This window comes from Myotis nattereri, assembly GCF_964212035.1.
Source record: "Myotis nattereri genome assembly, chromosome: Y".
Taxonomy (NCBI): Eukaryota; Metazoa; Chordata; class Mammalia; order Chiroptera; family Vespertilionidae; genus Myotis; species Myotis nattereri.
Window position 1 is genome coordinate 959,940 of NC_138094.1, and position 24,378 is coordinate 984,317.

Consider the following 24,378-nt stretch of genomic DNA (forward strand, 5'->3'; position numbering starts at 1 on the left):
CGATTAGCATGAAGTACCTAGTTGAATTTAAAGGTTCAAACACGGGTAGTGACTTACCGATGGAATTTCGGTTTTTTGTTCCTTTTCTTTCACGGCAATGACTTTTGGTATCATGTCCCTTGGTCATCGCAGAGCACCCCCTCCCCCCCAAATGTGTAACAACTCTTAGCTTTCCTAAAATCACTAATTAATGGTCTCCCTTTGGACTAATGGCCAACAACAGAAGGAGATAAAGACATCGCGTCTTTTCAGGGGATCCGAGTTCATTCCACGTAGATGTGGTGAGATTAAACTCCGAGGTTCTGCCTCTTCTTGAGGTCATGTGCTCACGAGGCCTGTCTGAGGGTAGGTTTAGGGACGGAGCCAAGTAACTCACACCCCACAAAGGACCTGGATGGCCCCAGAACTTGGCACAGCTCAAGCTCTTTCTTAATGGGCCAAGAGATACAAGTAATTGAGAGCTTGGGGCTTATGCCATGAGCGTGTCAGAAAACCAGTTTTTAATTGCTGGAAGTAGAGATAGGATCCCCAAATTCAGGGAGCATTTCCAAACGGGAGCTGACTGAAGCAACCCAAAGATGACACACTTTTCTTTCCAGGAGCTTTGATCTTCGGCCAAAGACAATAAGAAGGTACTCAGATCTCCAAGATGACGCTCAGGTATGGGAAGTAATACGCCACCGGGCAAACGCACTGATGCTGCTGGGTAATTTTGTGGTATTTGTGAAGTCAGCTCGATAGCTAGAGGCATGCACTATTGTGCATTCATTATGTGGTTAGCTGTCAAAGTCTACATTGATCTTCCGGGTTCAGTAAGTCCACAATGAAAAAAGGAAGTAGGAGAGATATAGACAATTGAAACAAATAGAAATGGCCAATTTCCAACACACTTATTTTATTTTATATTTATTGATTGAGGAGAGAGAGAGAGAGAGAGAGAGAGATATTTGTGGTTCCACTTACTCATGCACTCATTGGGTGATTCCTGTGTGTGCCCTGACCAGGGATCGAACTCGCAACCATGTCATATCAGGACAATGCTCTAACCATCTGAGCTACCTGGCCAGGGTCTGTATTATTTTGAAATGTTGTACAAACAGGAATTGAGATAAACAACGCAATCATTTTGGTGAAGATGAAAGCATTTCTGGAATTATCATGGTTTGTCCATAGACAAAGTCCTGGCCGTAGACTTCTTGTTAACAGTTTTGGCGGGGGTGGAAAGTTTGGGAAAAGCAGAGTTTCAATATTGAGTCAACAGTTGTATCAGAGGATTTATAAAGGGTCTGGGAACAGATGGAGTCAGGGAATCTTTCTATCCTCCTTCCCAGAGTAAATATTTAACGATGGTTTTACATTATGAAGAAAGACAGCATGGAGATGGAACCAATGGATCCAATATCCATTACCTGATATCTGGTAGAGACCCAATAGGAAGAGAAATCCTATATAATAAAACTCTAATATGCTAAGTGTCCAGTCGACTGGCCGCCATTAAAGCAATCAACGGGTAATATGCTAATGATATGCTAAGGCCACTCAACCACTCCCTATGACATGCACTGACCACCAGGGGGCAGATGTTCCGACTGGTAGGTGAGCTTGCTGCTGGGGTCCGGCCGATCCGGACTGAGCGAGACAGGCCGGACACGCCCTGGAGCCTTCCCGTGGTCCCTCCCCAGCTGGCCAACCTCCTGCGTCCTTCCCCGGCCCCGATTGGCGTGGCCTGTGCCCTCTCGCAATCTGGGACCCTTTGGGGGATGTCAGAGAGCCAGTTTTGGCCCGATCCCGCAGGCCAGGCCTAAGAACACCACTGGTGCATGAATTCGTGCACCGGGCCTCTAGTGTGATATATTTCTTAGAAATCGAGACTTGAGCTGGGACTGAACACAATTAGGAAGCGCACTAAATCCGTGTCCAGATTCCAGGATTCAATTTTCTTCCACACCGTCCTTTTAGTTATTTTGGGGCGCCTTTTTCTTTGTGTTTCTGGTCTTCTACCAATTTTTTTTTTTTCCAGCAAAGCTGGTATGGCCACACACAATTACATTTTCACGTGAGGGGAGTCAGCAACACAACCAGTAACACGACCTTATACGTCTTAGCCATGTGACCTTAACCATGAGTCAACAAATTAACCGGGAGCACAAATGCATTAGTCTGTGCAATATCACCATAACACATGTCAGAAATCAGGAAATCGTAAGCACAAGTCAGCAACATAACCACCAACACCACCTCCTCCGACGTAGCGCCTCTCACCCGAGGAGTAGATGCTTCGTCTCCGAGCAAATTTACGATTTCGGATTCCACCTCCTAGAACAGCAATGCGTTTGAGCGTGTTGAGAACCCAGGAGAGCCGGCCCCTGAGCAGGGTGGGTACCGTTCAACAGCCATGAGCGGCATGGACCTGGAGAGAGAAGCCCGTAGGCCCTGTCCCGGGACATGTGCCTGGCGTCCCACCTACCCTGTTGCCTTCACAGAAGCTGACGTCGGCGTGGAACATGGACCCTGGAACCATCCAGAAGAGGGTGTTTCCTTACAACCCGTGCTTGTTTTTCAGGAGGCGCTGGGCATCCCTGTCTTGGATGTGGTTACTCCTCACCGTGGGCCAGTCGCAAAGGGCAGACGATGACAAGCCGAATATCGTCCTGATAATGGCCGACGATTTTGGGATCGGAGACCTGGGCTGCTATGGAAACGACACCATCAGGTGTGTCCTCGAGCCTGGGAGGGTGGATGCCTCTCATGACACCTTCTCCCATTGCAACGGCAACGTTATTTTGTTGGCGTCGTCTTTGAGGACGAGGTCATAGTAAATGCATGTGCGTTTGAGTCTTGATTCTGGACTCATGGTTGTGCAACCTCGGACATGTTGCCTCACCTCTGGTGCCTTAATCTTCTTCTTCTTCTTTTTTTTTTTTCAGTTGATCAGCAGCCTAGCCAGGTTCTCTAGCTAGGATCTCCAGCCAGGATCTCTGTGTTTTATTGTCTTGTTACATCTGTATTTATACCAGTTGATTGCCTTAATCTTCTTATTAGCTATTGAGTGAATAGTAATGGACCCGTGAGTTCCTTCGTGAAGAGCACCCACTTAGCCACCTGTCTTGTAGGGAGCCTTCTGTCATGTAGACCAGTGGTCGGCAAACTCATTAGTCAACAGAGCCAAATATCAACAGTACGACGACTGAAATTTCTTTTGAGAGCCAAGTTTTTTAAACTTAAACTCTATAGGTAGGTACACTGTGATTCACTTAATTAGGGCGCTCCTAAGCTGGCCTTTGTTAAAAAACGTCCTCCATCTGATGGAGGTACGTTCGCTGAGGTTGACCCCTTCCAACTCTCCCATCCACACGCGTCTTGTAGACTTGTCTCGTCTATCTCCTTTCGTTCATCCTCTCTCTGCGTCCAAACCATCTCAACATACCTTTCTCCATCCTCAACACTACATCTTCTCTTACCCCACAACGTTCCCTAAAATGAGCTTCATAAACTTCAAGTTTTAAGTCAATTTCGCACTGTACGTGCGCGTATGTTGCGGAAGAGCCACACTCAAGGGGCCAAAGAGCCGAATGTGGCTCGCGAGCTGCCGTTTGCCGACCACGGATGTAGACTATTTCAATGAGTGGTGATGCTTATGTGTATTAAGAAACATTATTGGGTGACATCCTATATCATAAAGAGGTAATATGCAAATGGTCGTAACGTGTAACGACCCGTTAGCAGGAGGGTGGGGCAGTGAGCTATGAGCCATGGAGAGCTACAGGAGGGTGGGCCAGAGAGCTGTGGGCAGAGCTGGGCCGGATGGCCAGCGAGCTGTGGGCGGAAGCAAGCAGCATCGAGCTACTCGTGCACGAATTCGTGCACAGGGCCACTAGCTGGTTAAGAAAATGACGTAGGTTCCAGGCCTACAACCCCATAAAACACCATCTGATTATCATAGTGTGTGTTCATCACCCCAAGTCCAGTCCCCTTCTGTCACTCTATATCCTCCCTTTCCCCTCTTCTGTCTCCACCAACCCCTTTCCCTCCTATAATCACCGTACTGTAGTCTGTGAGTTTTTTTTTTAAATCTATTTTTAAAATATAGTTTTATTGATTTCAGAGAAGAAGGGAGAGGGAGAGAGACAGAGAAACATCCATGATGAGAAAGAATCATGGATCGGCTGCCTCCTGCACGCCCCTGACTGGGGATGGAGCCCGCAACCCGGGCATGTGCCCTTGACTGGGAATCGAACCATGACCTCCTGGTTCATAGGTGAACGCTCTATCCACTGAGCCACGCTGGCCAGGCTGTGAGTGTTGCTTTTTTTTTAAAATTATCTTTTCTTAATTCCTTTACCTTTTCCACCCAATCCCCCCAAACGCCTCCCCTCCGACAGCTGTCAGCCGGTTCTCTGTGCCTATGAGTCCGTTTCTGTTGATTTCAGTGAGAAGTGAGATCCTATGGTACCTGTCCTCCTTGAATGGCTGGTTTCACTGAGTGTATTTTTACTGGGCAGAATCATTCAGGTCCTGCGTCCTGATTTGGGGAGCCCAGCGCCCCTTTTTTTTTTTTTTGCAAAAGGCGACGTGTTTTAACAAGGGACGTTCTGAGAGAGGGGCGTCGAACCGGAGACAGGAGCTCAGAGCTTCCTGGTGGGTCCCGAAAGCCGTCTCCCTCAGCCACGGCTTTCCCACGCTCAGCAGTCCATCCCGATAAGGCGATTGGCTGGGGCTCTTTTGTTCTCTTTCAACCTCTGGCTGTTTTGTGACCTGAGTGTAGAGAAGGGACATTGATCTACACAATACTCAGCCTTAGGTCTCTAAGTAGGTAGGCATAGCTAAGGTCTCTGAGCCAAAGGCCCTTAAATATATATGTGTACATATATGTATATATATGTATATGTGTGTATAGCAAAGATGTCTAATCCAAAGACATATATATCTATATCTCTCTATATATATTATATATAAAATAATATATATATAATATATAATATATAATATATATATCTTTATATATGCACACACATACATATATATATTTAAGTGTCTTTGATTTAGAGACTATATATCTATATATCTACCCATGTATCTATCTATATCTATCTATCTATCATCTATCTATCTATCTACCTATCTATTTATCTATCATCTATCTATCTATCTATCTATCTATCTATCTATCTATTCCTAGCCATTTTGGCTCAGTGGGTAGATCATTGACATGTGGAATGAAGGGTCCCAGGTTCGATTCCGATCAAGGGCACATGCCCAGGTTGCAGGCTCGATCCCCAGTAGGGGGCGTGCAGGAGGCAGCCGATCCATGATTCTCTCTCATCATGGGTGTTTCTATCTCTCTCTCTCCCTTCCTCTCTGAAATCAATAAAAAAATTTAAAAATCTTTATATATAACTATAACAACTATAACTATAACTATAACTTTAACCATAACTATATATACATATACATACATAGATATGTGTATATATACATATGGCTAAGGTCTCTAAGCCAAAGACACTTAAATATATATAGATAACATAACATATTATCTATATATATAAAAGGCTAACTGACTGAACTACCGAATGACCGGATGACCGAACATCAGTTCAACTGGTTGCCATGAGCACACCGACCACCAGGGGGCAGACGCTCGATGCCGGAGCTGCCCCCTGGTGGTCAGTGCGCTCCCACAGCCAACCTCCCGCAGCCCCTCCCCCGAGCCAGCGGACCCTACCCACGCACAAATTCGTGCACCGGGCCTCTAGTGTTATATATAATATAAATTATATAATATATATCATAATATCGATCTCTATCTCTATCTCTATCTCTATCTACATCTACATCTATATCTCTATCTCTATCTATCTATATCTCTATATCTCTCTATCTCTCTATCTCTCTATCTCTATCTCTATCTCTCTATCTTTATATCTCTATCTATATCTATATCTATATCTATATCTATATCTATATCTATATCTATATCTATCTCTATATCTATATCTCTATTTTCTCCCACCCCAATTCTTCACTGTCCCCTCCATCTCTCTCTCCAGGACCCCCAACATCGACAGCTTAGCCAGAGATGGTGTCCAGCTGACCCAGCACATCGCTGCCGACTCCATGTGCACCCCAAGCCGGTCCGCTTTCCTCACGGGAAGGTACCCCATCCGAACAGGTGTGTGAACGGGGGACCCCCGGCCCCGCTCTGCTGTCGTGGCGGAATCAGGGGGCGTGGGCCTTGTGGCTTGACCACGGTGACAGGTTTCAAGGTGCAATCACACACCCCTTCTTGGGTGGGCGGCTCCGGAGGTCAACACCTGAAGCCCCCGGCTCCTCAGGGACCCACATCACCTTGGGTGGCCAAGGGATGTCTTCACCTTCAAATGGCGACCTGAATATCGGTAATATTAAAAGCATAATATGCTAATTAGGCCGGACAGAAAAAAGACCTTCCAGACGTCATTCTGGACGTCCTTCCAGAGGAAGCCATGGCAGCGGGGGCTGAGATAGAGGTGGTTAGGGGTGATCAGGCAGGCAGGTGAGTGGTTAGGGGCGATCAGGCAGGCAGGGGAGTGGTTAGGGGCGATCAGGCAGGCAGGCAGATGAGTGGTTAGGGGTGATCAGGCAGGCAGGTGAGTGGTTAGGGGCGATCAGGCAGGCAGGCAGATGAGTGGTTAGGGGTGATCAGGCAGGCAGGTGAGTGGTTAGGGGCAATCACGCAGGCAGGTGAGTGGTTAGGGGCGATCAGGCAGGCAGGTGAGTGGTTAGGGGCCATCAGGCAGGCAGACAGAGGCAGTTAGGGGCGATGGGGCAGGCAGGCAGGCCAGCGGTTTGGAGCTATAGGTCCCAGATTGTGAAAGGGATGTCCGACTGCCAGTCCAACTGCAGGGATTGGGCCTAAACTGGCAGTTGGACATCCCCTGAGGGGTCCTGGCTTGAGAAGAGGGTGCAGGCTGGGCTGAGCGACCCCCCCCCCCACCACCCAGTGCACGAATTTCATGCACTGGGTCTCTAGTGTGTATATATATTAGAGGCGCAGTGCACGAATTCATGCACCAGTGGGGTCCCTCGGCCTGGCCTGCAGGATCGGGCCAAAACCAACTCTCTGACATCCCCTGAGGGGTCCCGGATGGTGATAGGGCCCAGGCCAGGCCAAGGGACCTCCCTGGTGCACGATGGGGGCCGGGGAGGGACCCGGGAGGTTGGCCAGCCGGGGAGGGACCGCGGGAGGGCTCCAGGGTGTATCCTGCCCGTCTCGCTCAGTCCCGATCGGCCGGCCACCAGCAACAAGCTAAGCTACTGGTCGGAGCATCTGCCCCCTGGTGGTCAGTGCATGTCATAGCGGGCAGTTGAGCATATCTTTAACATATTACACTTTGATTGGTTGAATGGCCGACGGGTCGACAGGATACTTAGCATTTTAGGCTTTTATGATATAGAACTAGAGAAAGAGGAAGGGAGAGGAAGAGAGAGAGAGAAACATCCATGATGAGAGAGAATCATTGATAGCCTGCCTCCTCCACTCCCTCCACTGGGGATTGCGCCCACAACCTGGGCATGTGCCCTGATCAGGAATCAAACAGGTGACGACGTGGTTCATGGGTCAGGGGTCAACACAGCTGAACCACACCGGCCAGGTGAGATGACGACTTTGTGTGTGTGTGTTAATTCTCACCTGAGGACATTTTTTCATTGATCTTTAAAGAGATTGGAAGAGAAAGAGATACACACACACAGAGAGAAACACTGATATGAGAGGAATGCTCAAAAATGTTCAATCCACCCAGGATCCTAGCATCACTGGAATTGAGCAAAGTCTCGCCACCAGGGGACCCCTGTTGGCAATCTTGGGGTGTTCTTCTGCTCCCGAATCCTTCGAAAACTTCCTTGGCTTTCTTCTGTTCCTTGCCCATGAATGATGAGTCTTTAGTCTCAGGATGGATGGTCCCACCCACCTATTTGACATCAACCCTAGTCATGAGGGGTTCAAAACCAACGTGTCTACTCTCCCGAGATGCCCCAACTTCAGGTTCTGGCCACGGAATGAGCTAACACATCTGTCCTACAAATAGAACTAGACTCTATTGTCAGGTAAAAAAAAAATTAGTAGGAACACAAGAGTTTGAAGTTCTTATAAGATTTAATTTTTTTGTTTTTTTTAAATGTTTTTATTGATTTTTAGAGAGAGAGGAGAAGGGAGAGAGAGAGAAACATGAATGATGAGAGAATCACTGATCGGCTGCCTCTTGCACACCTTCTACTGGGGATCGAGCCCACAATCAGGGCATGTGCCCTGACTGGGCATCGAACCAGGACCTCCTGGTTCATGGGTCCACGCTCAACCACTGAGCCACACCAGCCCAGCAAGATTTCACTTTTCAACTTCTTTTCTGAGGCATAGAGGCCCCAGTTGAGGGCAGGTGCAGGTTAGATGTTCCATCAGCCATTGTCTATGGGAGCGGGGGACAGTGGGTTGGGGTGTATCTGAAGGTGTCATGGGTGTGTGTGTGTGTGTGTGTGTGTGTGTGTGTGTGCACAAGGGTTTAAAGGGGTTTTGCATTAGGGACCCGTGTGAGTTTTGTCTTCGGAGAACACCATCTCCTCCCCCACACCTTGACACCTCTGCCCCGTTCATCCTCTGTCCACCTTCCGAGCTCCCCACCCTCCAGGCAGGACTGTGATGAGCACCTACCTACCCATGGTGTCCACCTGGGTCGTGTGTCTCCGTCCCCTTTAGGAATGGTTTCCGACGGGAACTACCGTGTCCTCATGTCCCTCGCGGCCCCTGTTGGACTCCCGCGTAACGAGACCACATTTGCACATTTGGCCAAGGAGCAAGGATACAGCACGGCGACGATCGGTAAGCAGCCATTGCTCTCTGCCTCCTCCAGAAGTCTCTGTCATCATTGCGCTTGGCTCATGGGCGACCTGCAATGAACGAAGCTCCCTACACACACACACACACACACACACACACACACACACACACACAGTGTGTCCTAAATGATATAAACCCATCCATTGCAGACATAGCTCAGGCATGACGCAAGACGCCTTCCCGCCTCACCCCCAGGTCTTTCCAGATGTTCATCGCACATGTTTCGGGGTCACCCCGTGTGTCCTTCATCTTTGCACAGGTCAAGATGCTCTACGATAAAGATTTAGGATCTCTCTCTCTCTCTCTCTCTCTCTCTCTCTCCTCTCCATTATTCTTTGCAGGCTCTGAAATCTCCCGGGGACACACAAATAGTGTGAGCATCATTTGCGTTTTACGGAAGGTCCAGTTTTCTGGTTCTGTTAAAATATCTAGACCCTAAAGCAAACTACGAACGGGGTATGTTGCTCCGAAATTTCCAGGTGTCCCGGCCCAATCCCTCTGTCTCAGGTCCTCCCTCATGAAGGTTAATCCACAAGAGAAAGCCAAGCTACTCGTTTGTGCCAATGGCCATGGTCTTGGGCTCATTTCATTTCAGGGACACGGCCTCCCACGCCAACTGAAACACTGATATTCACGGGCGGAAGGGATGTCAACAATATCACGCCCCCCCCCCCTAATTTCAGAGACAAGGAACTTGACCCTTTGCCACGCTGAGTGTCATATGGGATGAGTTAGAACCAGGGTCGTTCAACATTCAAGATGTGTCAAGTTTTCCTGAATCAATCTCTTAGGTCAATGAACTCTAGTGGGAAATCTTTGGATTTCCAATCAGCCAACTATCCATTCATCTATTCCTCTATGCTCAATATATCCTCCATCATTTATCTATATCTATATCTATATCTATATCTATATCTATATCTATATCTATATCTATCATCTATAATCTATCTATCTATCTATCTATCTATCTATCTATCTATCTATCTATCATCTATTTGTCCATCCATCATCTACATATCTATCCATCATATATCATCTATCTTCTCTCTATCATTTATCAATCTTTGTTTCTATAACTTATATCTATCTATCTATCTATCTATCTATCAATCTATCCATCCATCTATCTATCATCTCTCCTTCCACTCACATAGTCATCCATTCACCACTCTATCTATCTATCATCTATCTCTTCTAGCTGACCATCCATCATCTATGTATCTATCTATCACATATCACCCACTTCTCTCTATCATTTATCAATCTTTGTGGCTATAACTTAGATTATCTATCATCTATCTATCATCTATTGATTTATCTATCATCATCATCATCATCTATCCCTCCTCTAACTTAGTCATCCATCCACCACTCTCTGTCTGTCTGTCTGTCTCTCTATCTACCCACCCACACAATTCTTTCATCCACTTATTTATCCATCATATCTGTCTATCCATCTATCTACCCATTCACTCATCATCGATATTTCTATTGACCTGCTATCTCTATGCTGTCTTTATTATTTATCTATATCTGTGGCTATAATTAACATCTATCTGTTTATCTATCTATCTGTTTATTGATATGTCCATCGATCAATCTATCCACCCATCCACAAATACATAAATATATCTACTACTCATCTATCATCTATCTCTCTATCGATGTATCTATCTAATCTATCTGTCATCTATCACTTTTCTCTCTATATATCCATTCATTCATCCACGTGCTCATCCATCTACCTTCTATCATATCTTTCTCACTATCTAATATCTATCTACCTACTTACCTACCTACCTAGCCGTCCATCATCTATACTCTACCTTGGCTCTATCATGCACCTATATCGTGACTATTTCTCATTCTCTCTGTGAATGAGAAACCAGATTTTCAGACAAATACCTACAAACTACGGAAGACCCAAAAGTGAGTCTGTGCTGAACGTCAATGTTGAAGGAAAAGAAAAACATGTGCTACTCCATTTTTGTGCGCTGGCTTAGTGTTTCAAATGAAAGATGATCTCATGGTCTTTGTCATATGTGAGCATGTTATGTGTTATCTGTGTGTGTGTGTGTGTTTAATTTCAGGGAAATGGCATCAGGGCTTAAACTGCAACTCCCGAAATGACCACTGCCACCACCCGTCTCACTACGGGTTCGATTATTTCTACGGCATGCCATACACTCTGTTCGACACGTGCTGGCCCGACCTTTCCCGGGACGCGGAATTAGCCATCAGCGGCCGACTCTGGATCTGTGTGCAGCTGGTCGCTCTGGCCGCGCTCACGCTCGCTCTCGGGAAACTGACTCGCACGCTCTGCGTTCCCTGGGCCCTCATCCTCTTCCTGGTTCTGCTCATCCTTCTCTTGGGCCACTTCTGGTTGAACAGTTACCAGTCGAGCCTGTACTGGGATTGCCTCCTCATGAGGGAGCAAGAAATTACCGAGCAGCCCATGAAGGCGAGAAGAGCTGGGTCCATCATGGTGAAGGAGGCGATCTCGTTTTTAGAAAGGTAAAGGTGATTTTTTATTTGTAGATTCATGAAAAGATAAGGGAATGAGTATCTATCTATATATATAAAAGGCTAATTGACAGATCGTCCTGTCCGACAGACCGACCGTCCAACCAACCAACCAACCAACTGACCGGCCAGCTGGTACATACGATGCGCACTGGCAATTTAAAAATAAATGTGGGCTCGCACGCGTGCGAGATGCATATAAAGTGTTTTTACTCTTAATGTGGTAAACAGGAAGACATTAGAATACGTTGAATCAATTTATCAGTCATTGTTTTCATCAATGTTGCTTTTATACCATGTTTTGGTTATTTTTATATCATAATTTGTTGTTCTTATATCATGGCTTTGTTGTTATATTATGTTGTTATTGTTTATTTATTAGTCATTTTATATATTATCTTCATATACATTTTACTAATATTCTTTCATCTCTGACACCTCTATTATAGAGAAAGGGCAAATAGCGATATTAACATATTTCTTCTAATTAATTTCCTTTCCATGTGCATGAATCCGTGCACCAGGCCACGAGTATATATATATTTTCTGGTGGGTGGAAGTTTAGTTTGTTTTTAACATATTTTTGTTGATTTCACAGAGGGAGGCAGAAAGATAGAAACATCCATGATGAGAGAGAATCATTGATCGGCTGCCTCCTGCACACCACACACTGGAGACCAATCCCGCCAACTGGGCATGTGCCCTGACTAGCAATCGAACTGTGGCCCCCTGGTTCGTAAGTTGATGCTCAACCTCTGAGCCATGCTGACTGGGCCAAACTCTTTTTTTTTTTTTTAATTTAATTTATTCAGGTGACATCCTATATAATAAAAGCCTAATATGCTAAGTGTCCGGTCACGCAGTTGGCCATTCAGCCAATCAAAATGTAATATGCTAATGATATGCTGAGGTCGTTCAACTGCTCTCTATGACCTGCACTGACCACCAGGGGGAAGATGCTCTGACCAGTAGGTGAGCTTGCTGCTGGGGTCCAGCCCATTCAGACTGAGTGAGACGGGCTGGACACACCCTGGGCCCCTCCCACGGTCCCTCCCCAGCTGGCCAACCTCCCAGATCCCTCCCCAGCCCTGATCAGGCACCAGTGGGGTCCCTCGGCCTGGCCTGCGCCCTCTCGCAATCCAGGCTGAAGGAGACCCCCACCCCAATGCCAAGTGCACAAATTTTGTGCACCGGGCCTCTAGTTGATTAATAAAATTATACAGGGTTCACCCTTTACCTCCTCCCTCCCCCTTCCCATACTGCTGCCTGTACCCATGAGCTTTCTTTGCTTAATCCCTTCAAGTTCTTACCCAATCCTCTCCCTCCTCCCCTCTGACAGCTCTCGGTCTGTTCTCTGTATCCATGCGTCTATCTCCACTCTGTTTGTTGGTATTTATTCATGAGATTCCACCCATAAGTGAGATCCTGTTGGACTTGTCTTTTCTCTGACTGGCTTGTTTCACTCAGCACCAACTCTGAAGGTTGGACTAATTCATCTGCAATGCATACACCTTCCGTATATTCTTGCACACTGAGAACTGTATTTGCTGGAACTAAGATCTGCAGAAAGAGTTGGCCATCTCATGGCTTCCCTAGGAGGGGAGACAGCGACCGGAGAAATTATAAATCAGAGGGCTTGTCCGGGAGTAGGTGACATGTCAAAAAGGTTGTTGGGTCATCATTAAGCTCGAACTAGAAACGAGCCAAGGAAGACACACCTTCTCTTTGAGTTAAAGGCGTTGAGCACGTATTTCTTTTTTTCCACTTGCTCTTGTGACATGAATCGGGGTTTTATCTTTCTTCGATCGGCTGCTACCCTGATTTCTGGACTTCACAGATAACTTGCGACACATCGAGGGCAGGCTATCTGTACGAGCATGTGATGAGAAAGATTCCAGGTCCATGGTCGGCAAACTCATGAGTCAACAGAGCCAAACATCAACAGGACAATGATTGAAATGTCTTTGGAGAGCCAAATTTTTTTAAACGTAAACTATATAGGCAGGTACATGGTTATTAACTTCATTAGGGGACTCCTAAGGCTTAGGAAGAGCCACACTCAAGGGGCCAAAGAGCCGCATGTGGCTCGCCAGACTCAATTTGCCGGCCACAGGTCTAGGGCCATACCCGTCTCTACTGTAGGGACTTTCCAAGAAGGCATTCTTGAGGAAACAGTATCTTGCCTAAATCTTCAGCCATCAGTAACAGCAAGCTGAAGGGAGGCATTACGGGCAGAAGTGAAAGCTTACGGGAAAAGAGGTGTTTGCCAGCAACGGTGAGCAATTTGATCTTGAAAAGCGATACGCCCGAGGGAAAGCCGGCGTCTTTGATTGTTACGTAAACTTGATTAAGGACATAAAGGATTTTTTTTTTTTTGGTTTTGTTTTGTTTCAAATATCAAGGTCTATCGTTTTTAATTTTTTTAAATATATATATATTTTTTTATGGATTTCAGACAGGAAGGGAGAGGGAGAGAGAGATAGAAACATCCATGATGAGAGAGAATCACGGATCGGCTGCCTCCATCATGGCCCCCACTGGGGACCGAGCCTGCAACCCGGGCCTGTGCCCATGACCAGGAATCAAACCTGGGACTATTCAGTCCACTGAGTCAAACCGATTGACCTGTTTCGGTCTTACTTATCTTTTTAAAAATATATTTTATTGATTTTTGTTTTACAGTGAGGAAGGGAGAGGGATAGAGAGTTAGAAACATGGATGAGAAGGAACCATTGATCAGCTGCCTCCTGCACGCCCCCCACTGGGGATGTGCCCGAAACCGAGGTACATGCCCTTGACCGGGAATCGCACCTGGGACCTTTCAGTCCGCAGGCCGACACTCTATCCACTGAGCCAAACTGGTCAGGGCTTACTTGTTTTATTATTATTATTATTGTTGTTATCATTTGGTTTTTTAATTCTACATCTAAGTGGAATCACGTGATGTTTGTCTTTCTCCGTCTGACTCGAGTCACTTAGCACAATACCCTCTCGGACCATCCGTGCGGTCGCCAATGGTTAAGATTCCCTTCTTCGTGTTTTAGGGCCAACTCACGTTCCATTGAGTATAGGCACCACTTCTCCTTTATTCAGGGACCTGGAGGAATCTGATCATTAGCATCGTCTTTACCCCACAGCCCAGGTGGAGACGACACCCAGGGAGCGTGTGGGAGATGTAGGACCTTATTTGCCTTGGAGATCCAGCTCTCTCTATGGCTGGTTTCGTGTTGGGCCAACTCCTTTATAGCCTGGCGCCCTGGCCAAGTTCTAGAAGGACTGACCAAAAGCACCTCAGCTGAACCCTTTAGATACATCAGATGGAAACGGGTGTGGCCACATTCCTCTTCGGCATGTATATTCCTTTCCTAGGAATGCCCGAAAAATGCACCCAGCACAGGGTGACGTAAACCAGATATAAAATGTATAATGGTTCTGGAGCCCAGAGGTCCCAGTCACACTGTCTGGGTGGGCGGGACGCTGGGCTGAGACGTCTGAGTCAGGGCAAAGTGTGCTGAGCACAGCAGGGTTTATGTATAGCTCCGTGGTAATTTTTGAGTGCATAGGGGCAAACTCTGAGCCAAATCCCAACTCTAAGTCAAACCCTAACCCTAACCGTAACCCTAACCCTAACCCTAACCCAAAACTTACCCAACTATTAACTCTACCTTAGCCCAAACCCTAACCCTAACCCTAACCCTAACCCTAACCCTAACCCTAACCCAAAACTTACCCAACTATTAACTCTACCTTAGCCCAAACCCTAACCCTAACCCTAACCTTAGCCCTATCCCTAACCCTAACCCTAACACTAACCCTAACCCTAACCGAAACCCAAAAACTAACCCTAACCCTAACACAAACCCTAACCCTAAATCTAACTTAAACCCAACTTTGACCCAACCCTAACTCTAACCCTAATATTAACCCTACCCTAACCCTAACCCTAACTCTAACCCTAGCACTAAACCTAACTCTAACCATAACCAAAACGTTAACACAATAATGAACATTTCCCTAGCCCTAACCCAAACCATACTCCTAATTTTAACGTACGTGAACCCTTAAACTAACCCTAGCCCTAACACAAACCCTAACCCAAACTATAACTCAACCCCAACACTAACCCTAACCTGACCCTAACACTAACCCTAACATTAACCCTACTGTACCACTAACTCTACCCTAACCCTAACTCTAACCCTAACAGAAACCCTAACATTAACCCTACTGTACCACTAACACTACCCTAACCCTAACCCTAACCCTAACCATAACCCTAACCATAACCCTAACCCTAACCGTAAACCTAACCCTAACCCTAACCCTAACTGTAACCCTAACCCTAACCCTAACCGTAACCTAACCCTGACCTTAACCCTAACCCCAACCCTAACCCCAACCCTAACCCTAATCCTAAACCTAACCCTAACCCTAACCCTAACCCTACCCCTAACCCTAACCCTAACCCTAACCCTAACCCTAACCGGAACCCTACCCCTGACCCTAACCCTAACCCTAACCCTACCCCTAACCCTAACCATAACCCTACCCCTGACCCTAACCCTAACCCTAACCCTAACCCTAACCCTAACCCTAACCCTAACCCTACCCCTGACCCTAACCCTACCCCTGACCCTAACCCTACCCCTAACCCTAACCCTAAACCTAACCCTAATCCTAACCCTAACCCTAACCCTAATCGTAACCCTAACCCTAACCCTAACCCTAAACTTAACCCTAACCCTAACCCTACCCCTAACCCTAACCCTAACCCTAACCCTAACCATAACCCTAACTCTAACCGTAACCCTAACCCTAACCCTAACCCTAACCTGAACCCTACCCCTCACCCTAACCCTACCCCTAACCCTAACCCTAACCCTAACCCTAATCGTAACCCTAACCCTGACCCTAACCCTAACCCTAACCCTAAACCTAACCCTAACCCTACCCTGACCCTAAACCTAACCCTAACCCTAACCCTAATACTACCTCCTCTTCTGGCTTCCGTTTTTTGCCAAAAATTTCTGGTTCTCTTGCCTAGTGGCCACATACTCCTATTTCTCCCTCCGTCTTCACAAGTCCTCCTTTCCACTCCGTGTGTCGGTGTAGCTCCTCACAGCCCTCTTCCTATGAGGACACCCATGGACTCTGAGCCCACCCTACCCCAGTTAACCTCTTCTTAAGGAATTCTATCCCCCAAGACCCTATATGCCCAATAAGATCACATTCTGAGTTTCTATGTGGACCACCTTGGAGGGACACCCTTCCACCCAGACAACCATGGCCACACTCCTTCTTGTCTTTCTTTCTAGCTTATTTCTTCACCCAGTCTTCACACATTGATATCCTACCAGATAGTAGAAATTTCCCCAAGACTGGGATGGTGTTGTACGCTGCCCTGGTCAGCTGAGGACCTATCCTTCCTGCAGACCAATTGCCAGGACTTGAAGGATTCAACCTCGTTCCCTGTGTCCTCAAATAGAAATCAAAGGTGTGTGGACAGATTGCCAAGATCTATCTGTCCGTGCTTGCGCTTGGGTTGTGAAAGCGCTGATGTTTCTGAAGAACCACTCCGATAAGACGTATCTTGTGTGTGTCTTGGGGTGTGACGGTAGGCTGAGATCTGGTGAGCCCTGGGAAAGTGCTCCGAGCAGAGCTGGACTTGAGTAATAACCCTGTGTGACCGCTGAGAGCAGTAGGACCCACCCACGTCCTGGCACCTGAGAGGTGGCATCACCCCAAGATGAGAGGCCGAGTCTGGAGGCTGGAGGACTCTGGCATCCATTCCAACCAGGAGAGGGGCTGCCTTTTGCGTGTGTCCCCTCTCATGGGCCGTGACACACACTGGGTCTGTGTGTTGGAGAACAATGTGGTTCCCACTCGCGGAGGTTGGGAAATCACTCGCGATGGGATCGATGTCTTCTCAGGCACCGCGAAGGACCTTTCCTCCTCTTTTACTCGTTTCTTCACGTCCACACGCCTCTCCCCACGACCGACGACTTCATTGGCACCAGCCAGCACGGCTTATACGGGGATAACGTGGAGGAGATGGACTTCTATGTGGGTAAGTGTCAGGATGGAACGTAGAAACGTCAGCATGGGCGTAGCAGGAAGTCCATGTTCACACTGACTTGACCGTAATCACCTCTTCAACATGGGATGCTGATGGGGAAGCAATGGGCTCACATAGGATTCTCTTAAAAAAAAAAATATATATATATATATATATATATATATATATATATATATATATATATATATATTATTGATTTCAGAGAGGAAGGGAGAGGGAGATAGAAACATCAATGATGAGAGAGAATCATGGTCAGCTGCCTCCTGCTTTCCCCCTGCTGGGCATCGAGCCATCCACCTGACAGCGAATCAAATTGTGACCTCATGTTTCATAGGTCAATGCTCAACCAACTGGGTGCAAACACGATTCTTGGGGTGTAAGATTTGGGGCATCGTAGAAGAGAAACATTTTTGCAACGAATCCCAAAGGAATGTGCATGCATTGGGACTGACACAGATGCCCAAAGCTTATAATTTTATTTGTTTTATGGGTCCGTTTTTATTGTTTCAGGCAAACTCCTTGCTGCCATTGATGATCTGGGGCTGAGGAATCACACGCTTGTCTACTTCACGTCAGACCACGGGGGACATTTGGAGGCCAGGCTGGGCCACGCCCAACTCGGTGGATATAATGGGATATTCAAAGGTGAGCCGGGAAGATCGTACCTGGGGTGTCCTTGTGACTACGGTAACTTGTTCATTGTAATACAAGATCCGTAACATGAAACACGAGACGAATGATGCATGAAACACTCAACAAGATGATTGTTTATTGGACGCTTGGTCAAAACGAAAGCGTAGGGTCCCAAGCCCAAGGATATTGACCTTAAATTGCTAACATTTCTAGAAAATATTCTAGACATGGGCCTCCCTGATAGTCCTATGCATGAAAGAGTGTTCACATATGCAGATGACATGAGGGAGGCATTAAATTAGTTGAATATCTAATCATCGATTCCATCCACAAGATGGAATAAGAATAAGAAGAAATGTGGTCTACAGAGAGGGCACATAGAAGTCTCCTTGGACATTAAGAAAGCTTTGGGTGCCCTTTCCCAGAGATATGGCCTAGCTTTTCTGAAGTTTTTGAATATATTTTTATTGATTTCCGAGAGGAAGGGAGAGGGAGATAGAAACATCAATGATGAGAGAGAATCATTGATTGGCTGCCTCCTGCCTACCCTCTACTGGGGATCGAGCCCACAACCCGGGCACGTGCCCTGACTGGGAATCAAACTGTGACCCCCTGGTTCATAGGTTGACACTCAACCACTGAGCCACGCTGACCAGGCTCAGGTTTTACAATGAAACTCACAACGCCGATTCCAGATCGTGGTGGAACACATCATCCATGGAAACATATCCGTGAGCCACCACACTGGCCTGGTCTAGTAACCTGTTTCCTGAGGTTATGAGAAGATTACCTGCAACCTGTTCAGCCCATTTGAACCTCTGATCTGATGGAGACTCTACAGCACTTTGTAGAGACACATGGATTATTAGTCATGCAAATGTGGGTTTTATCGTGTTGCATCCAGCAGGAAATGATTCCTGTGTGAACAAGATGACATCATTGTGTCACTCTCCCCAAAGGGTGTGAGTGTCTGCAGCTTAGGGCTTGTGCCACCAAACGGTGAGCCTAGGAAGGGAATAAATAAATCATTAGGAAAATTTTACAGTTTTGCTTAGGAGACCTTTAAAAAAAATATTTCCAGTCCTGGCTGGTTTGGCTCAGTGGATAGAGCGTCGGCCTGCGGACTGAAGGGTCCCGGGTTCGATTCCCAGTCAAGGGCACATGTCTGGGTTGTGGGCTTGATCCCAAGTAGGGGGTGTGCAGGAGGCAGCCGATCCATGATTCTCTCTCATCATTGATGTTTCTATCTCTCTCTCCCTCTCCCTTCCCCTCTGAAATCAATAAAAAAATAAAATAATAAAAAAAGAATGCTTAAAAAATATTTCCATGTCTGCTTTGAGTAATGTAATGTACAGGTTATTTATAAGAGTTTATTCGAACCCAACGGACGATGCATATTGGGGAGCAAGACCTCAAATGCAGCTTCATGTAGGCATTTGAAATGAAACGAAGCAAACGTTACATTTTCTTTTTAAAAAAATATATTTTATTGATTTTTTTTTACAGAGAGGAAGGGAGAGGGATAGAGAGTGAGAAACATCGACGAGAGAGAAACATCGATCAGCTGCCTCCTGCATGCCCGCCACTGGGGATGTGCCCGCAACCAAGGTACATGCCCTTGACAGGAATCGAACTCGGGACCTTTCAGTCCGCAGGCCGACGCTCTATCCACTGAGCCACACAGGTTAGGGCGAACGTTATATTTTCAAACACTCTTATCACCGTGAGTATCTTCACTGGGACTTCATTGCTTTGCCCCGTAGGAGGAAAAGGCATGTCCGGCTGGGAAGGCGGGATCCGGGTGCCGGGACTTTTCCGATGGCCCGGAAAATTGCCCGCCGGAAACGTCATTGATGAACCTACCAGCCTGATGGATATCTTGCCAACGGTAGCAGCGATGACGGGAGGCATCGTCCCTCAGGACAGGTGACGTCATGTAATCTGTTCACGAAGCTTCTCTCTACCTTTGTCTTGAGAAGATTCAGGTCCAGGGAGATAAACTCTATCCTAATGGGTTCACTTTCTCTGCAGAACCCAGGTAATTTCAGCCTTTGTCTAAGCCTAAGTCTATTGACCGCTACTCATACGCCGGACATCAATGTTGTAGTTCTATGAGAGGCCCAGTGCAGGGGCCTAAGCCAGCAGTTGGACATCCCTCTCACAATCTGGGACTGCTGGCTCCCAACTGCGTGCCTGCCTGCCTGCCTGATTGCCCGACCACTCCCTTGCCAGCCCAATGGACGCATAACTGCCCTCCCCTGCCAGCCCGATCACCCCCAACTGCCCTCCCCTTCTGGCCTGATCGCCCCCAACTGCCCTCCCCTGCTGGCCTGATCGCCCCCCAACTGCCCTCCCCTGCCGGCCTGATCGCCCCCAACTGCCCTCCCCTGCCAGCCTGATCGCCCCCAACTGCCCTCCCCTGCAGGCCTGGTCGCCCCCAACTGCCCTTCCCTGCAGGCCATCTTGTGGCTGTGGGCACCGCCATCTTTGAAGGCATGGCAGTCAATTACCATATTCCCTCCTTATTGGCAGTGGACGTCGCCATCTTTGCGATGGCGTGAGATGGTCAATTAGCATATTCCCTCTTTATTAGATAGGATGGCCCATCTTCGTCACTTTGTAGTCTTTATTTGGAAGGAAGGTAGAGACAGGAAGGCTTGGAGGTGGGAATATGGCCAATCAAACTCACTCGTCCACATAAGAGGAAGAATAATTCCCTACTGTCTGGTGTCCCAGGTGCAGAAGGCTGGGGTGAAGGTCAGACCTTCGGTGGGCATTTTGAACTCTCTCACAAATATTTTAAACTAGGGGCCCAGTGCACAAAATTGGTGCACAGAGAGAAAGAGTTCCTCAGCCCCGCCTGCACCCTCTCCAATCCAGGACCCCTCGGGGGATGTCCGACTGCAGGTTTAGGCCCGATCCCTCTCACAATCCAGGACTGTAGGCTCCTAACTTCTCGCCTGCCTGCCTGCCAGCCTGATCGCCCCTAACCACTTCTGCCTGCCGGCCTGATGCCCCTAACTGCTCCCCTGCTAGTCTGATCACCCTTAACTGCCCTCCCCTGCCAGTCTGATCACCCCTAACTACCCCCCACCTGTCTGCCTGATCGCCCCTAACTGCTCCTCCCTGCTGGCCTGATCGCCCTTAACTGCCCTCTCCTGCCAGGTTGATCACCCCTAATTGCTTTCCCCTGCTGGCCTGATTGCCCCCTAACTGCCCTCCCCTGCCGGCCTGATCACCTCCTAACAGCCTCCCCCCCCCCGCCTGCCTGATCACCCCCTAACAATTCCCCCCTGCCGACTGATCGCCCCTACCCACCTCTGCCTTGGCGCCTGCCACCATGGCTTTGTCCGGAAGATGTCCAGCCTAATTAGCATATTACCCTTTTATTAATATAGACGGAATTATATTGCCTTCTTCCCCTCTCTGGTCACTGTTGACCTAGGTAGGTTTGAAGCTGTTTTTCTGGTTCTTCATGGATAACAGCTCTAAAAGGGAATTCAGTAGATTCAACCGACCCTCACTTCACCCTTCTAAGCCCAAAGAGTTATGTTAATGTTTCTTTCTTTGTATCTTAAAGACGACCTACTTTTGAAAAAAAAAAGACTAGAATCCCAAGCTCATTAGAATAAAAAGGAGGCCTCTATGATTTTTTTTAACATCGGTTTCAGCCAATAATAGAATATACAGGGAGTTCGCCTAAAATAACTGAATAGAGCTCCTCGCTTGCAACAGTATTTATCAAGTTGAGCTAAAAGATCCGTTAAAAAAGACAGTAATGTTAGTGCAAATGTAGTTTTTACTAAGTTCCTAAGCCAATCGGAGTCAGAAAAATAATTGTCCGAGATATTCACGGGGTGCATTGGTTGACTCTGGGGCAATGGTGGTTCCTGCCTACTCAGCACACTGTTCTCCGGGCTCACGGAAGGTCACGGAAGGTCATGGGATGCGCTGAGCATCCTTCCAACAGCCCCATGACCAAATGCCTTTGCCTCACCTTCTTTCTGGGTGTCTACACTCTACAGGGTGATTGACGGCCGGAACCTCCTGCCATTGCTTCAGGGCGAGACCCAGCGTTCAGAGCATGAGTTCCTGTTTCACTACTGCAGTCAGTTCCTCCACGCCGCCCGTTGGCGCCCAAAGGACAGTAAGTGTACCCCCGCCCGTGCGCCCAACATATGCCCAGAGTGGGGTCCCCGTAGTCTCTGCGACTTCCTCATTTTTATCCCTCGAGTCCAGTCCTCTGCGTCTAGCATCAGCGCTGAGAATACCTTCTCTGGAAAGTTTCTAAGAATTGCTCTCCTTCAGAAAGACAGAGAGACCACTTTCAGAAATATCAACTTTGAGACATGCTCTCTTTTTTATAACTTTTTTAAATATAATTTTTTTAAATTGATTTCAAAGAAGAAGGGAAAAGGGAGGGAGAGATAGAAACATCCATGATGAGAGAGAATCATGGATCGACTGCCTCTTGAACGCCCCCTACTGGGGATCGAGCCCACCACTGGGGCATGTGACCATGACCGGAATTGAACCCAGGACCCTTGGCTAAGTTGAGACAGACTCATGGATACAGAGACCAGACAGACAGCTGTCAGAGATAAGAGGGTTGAGGGCTGGGTGAGACGGGTGAAGGGACTCAGCAAAGAAAAAAAGAAAGAAAAACTCATGGAAATGGACCACAGCAATGGGATTGGCTGGCGTAAGTGGTGTGGAGGGAGGTAGGAGAAGGTAGAGGAGGCGTAAATGGTGATGGAGACTTGAGTTGGGGTGGTGAACACACAATACAATATACACATGACGTTTTATGGAATTGTGCACGTGAAACCTCGTAATTTTATGAACCAACTAGAGGCCCGGTGCATGGAGTCATGCACAATAAAAGGGAATGAATTAGAAGGAATATTTTAGAGGCCGGGGAGGGACCACGGGAGGGCTCCAGGTCATGTCCGGCCCATCTCACCCAGTCCCGATCGGCCGAACCCCAGCAGCAAGCTAACCTGCCGGTTGGAGCATCTGCCCCCTGGTGGTCAGTGCACGTCATAGCGATTGGTCGACCAGTCGGCTGTCTGCCTCCTGGTGGTCAATCAGGGCACATCATAGCAACTGGTCGTACTGTCGAATGGTAGGAGGGACATTTAGCATATTAGGCTTTTATATATATACATGTCACCCCAATACATTCAATTTAAAAAAAAAAGGTAAGACTCATCAATGTTGAGTCCTGGGACATTATTATCCTAAGGCAGTGGTTCTCAACCTTCCTAAGGCCACGACCCTTGAATACAGTTCCTCATGTTGTGGTGACCACCCAACCATAAAATTATTTTCGTTGCTGCTTCATCACTGTCATGTGGCTGCTGTTATGAATCGTCATGGCAATATCTGATCTGCAGGATGGATTTTCATGGTGACACATTGAACATCATTAAAGCATCGTGATCAATCACAAAAGCAATATGTAATGATCTATGTGTTTTCCGACGGCCTTAGGCGACCCCTGGGAAAGGGTCGTTCGACCCCCAGAGGGGTCGCGGCCCACAGGTTGAGAACCGCTGTCTAAGGGATTCTGATGTTCCGATGCTCTGAAGATTGGCTGGTATTTACGTTAATGTGTGGGCAAAGAGAAAGAGCAGAGAATGCCCACGAAGGCAGAAGACGACCAAGTTGATGGGCACACAGGCTGGGTGCCTCAACGGGTACAGGGGCTGGGTGGCTCAATGGGCACAGGGGCTGGGTGCCCTGACATCTCCTTTCCTCTCCAGGCAATGCCATGTGGAAGGTTCACTACGTCACCCCCATCTTCCAGCCGCCGGGAGCCCAGGCCTGCTATGAGACCGACTACTGCCAATGTATCGGGGAGAACGTCACCTACCACGACCCCCCCCTGCTCTTCGACCTCTCCCAGGACCCCTCCGAGTCCACCCCGCTGACCAAGGACACGGAACCGCTGTATGACCTGGTCATCCAGACGGTGGCCGACGCCGTCAAGGAACACAGGAAGACCATCACCCCGGTCCAGCAGCAGCTCGGGCCCGAACGGAACCGGCAATTCGTGTGGCTGATGAGCTGCTGTGGGGTGTTTCCGTTCTGCTTTTGCGACAAGGAGGGTGAGGAATCAGCCAGGCAAGCAGCCATTTGATGGACAGCCGGCCATCAAAGGTCGCCAAAGGCCGCCAAATGCGGCCGACATAGGTCCTTTGAAATAGGCAAGGAATGGATGTGAAAGCCAATAAAATTCTCCACCGTTCCAGATGATAAAACGCCC

The 24,378-nt window shown here is 47.7% G+C and overlaps 1 protein-coding gene across 2 annotated transcripts; it reads left to right on the forward strand.

Annotated features, from left to right (window-relative positions):
• The first annotated feature begins 274 nt into the window (after nucleotides 1–274).
• Nucleotides 275–24,378, forward strand: LOC308512199 (arylsulfatase F-like). Of its 2 annotated transcripts, XM_081081996.1 has the most exons (10): nucleotides 275–660; nucleotides 2,564–2,713; nucleotides 6,051–6,172; nucleotides 8,735–8,857; nucleotides 10,969–11,392; nucleotides 17,332–17,468; nucleotides 17,988–18,122; nucleotides 19,874–20,036; nucleotides 22,136–22,257; nucleotides 23,876–24,378. In XM_081081996.1, exons 1-10 carry the CDS (start codon nucleotides 650–652, stop codon nucleotides 24,250–24,252), a joined length of 1,764 nt encoding a protein of 587 aa, XP_080938122.1. In that variant the 5' UTR covers nucleotides 275–649; the 3' UTR covers nucleotides 24,253–24,378. The 2 variants fall into 2 exon arrangements, with proteins under 2 accessions (XP_080938122.1, XP_080938121.1); XM_081081995.1 differs by lacking the exon at nucleotides 275–660 and having other exon boundaries at nucleotides 1,057–2,713.

Bases quoted from the DNA above. Each gene is read 5' to 3' on its own strand.
- LOC308512199 (XM_081081995.1), top strand. From the start codon at position 2,505: ATGGACCCTGGAACCATCCAGAAGAGGGTGTTTCCTTACAACCCGTGC. The intron at 2,714-6,050 runs GTGTGTCCTCGA...CTCTCTCTCCAG, and splicing joins TATGGAAACGACACCATCAG to GACCCCCAACATCGACAGCT. The intron at 22,258-23,875 runs GTAAGTGTACCC...TTTCCTCTCCAG, and splicing joins CCGTTGGCGCCCAAAGGACA to GCAATGCCATGTGGAAGGTT.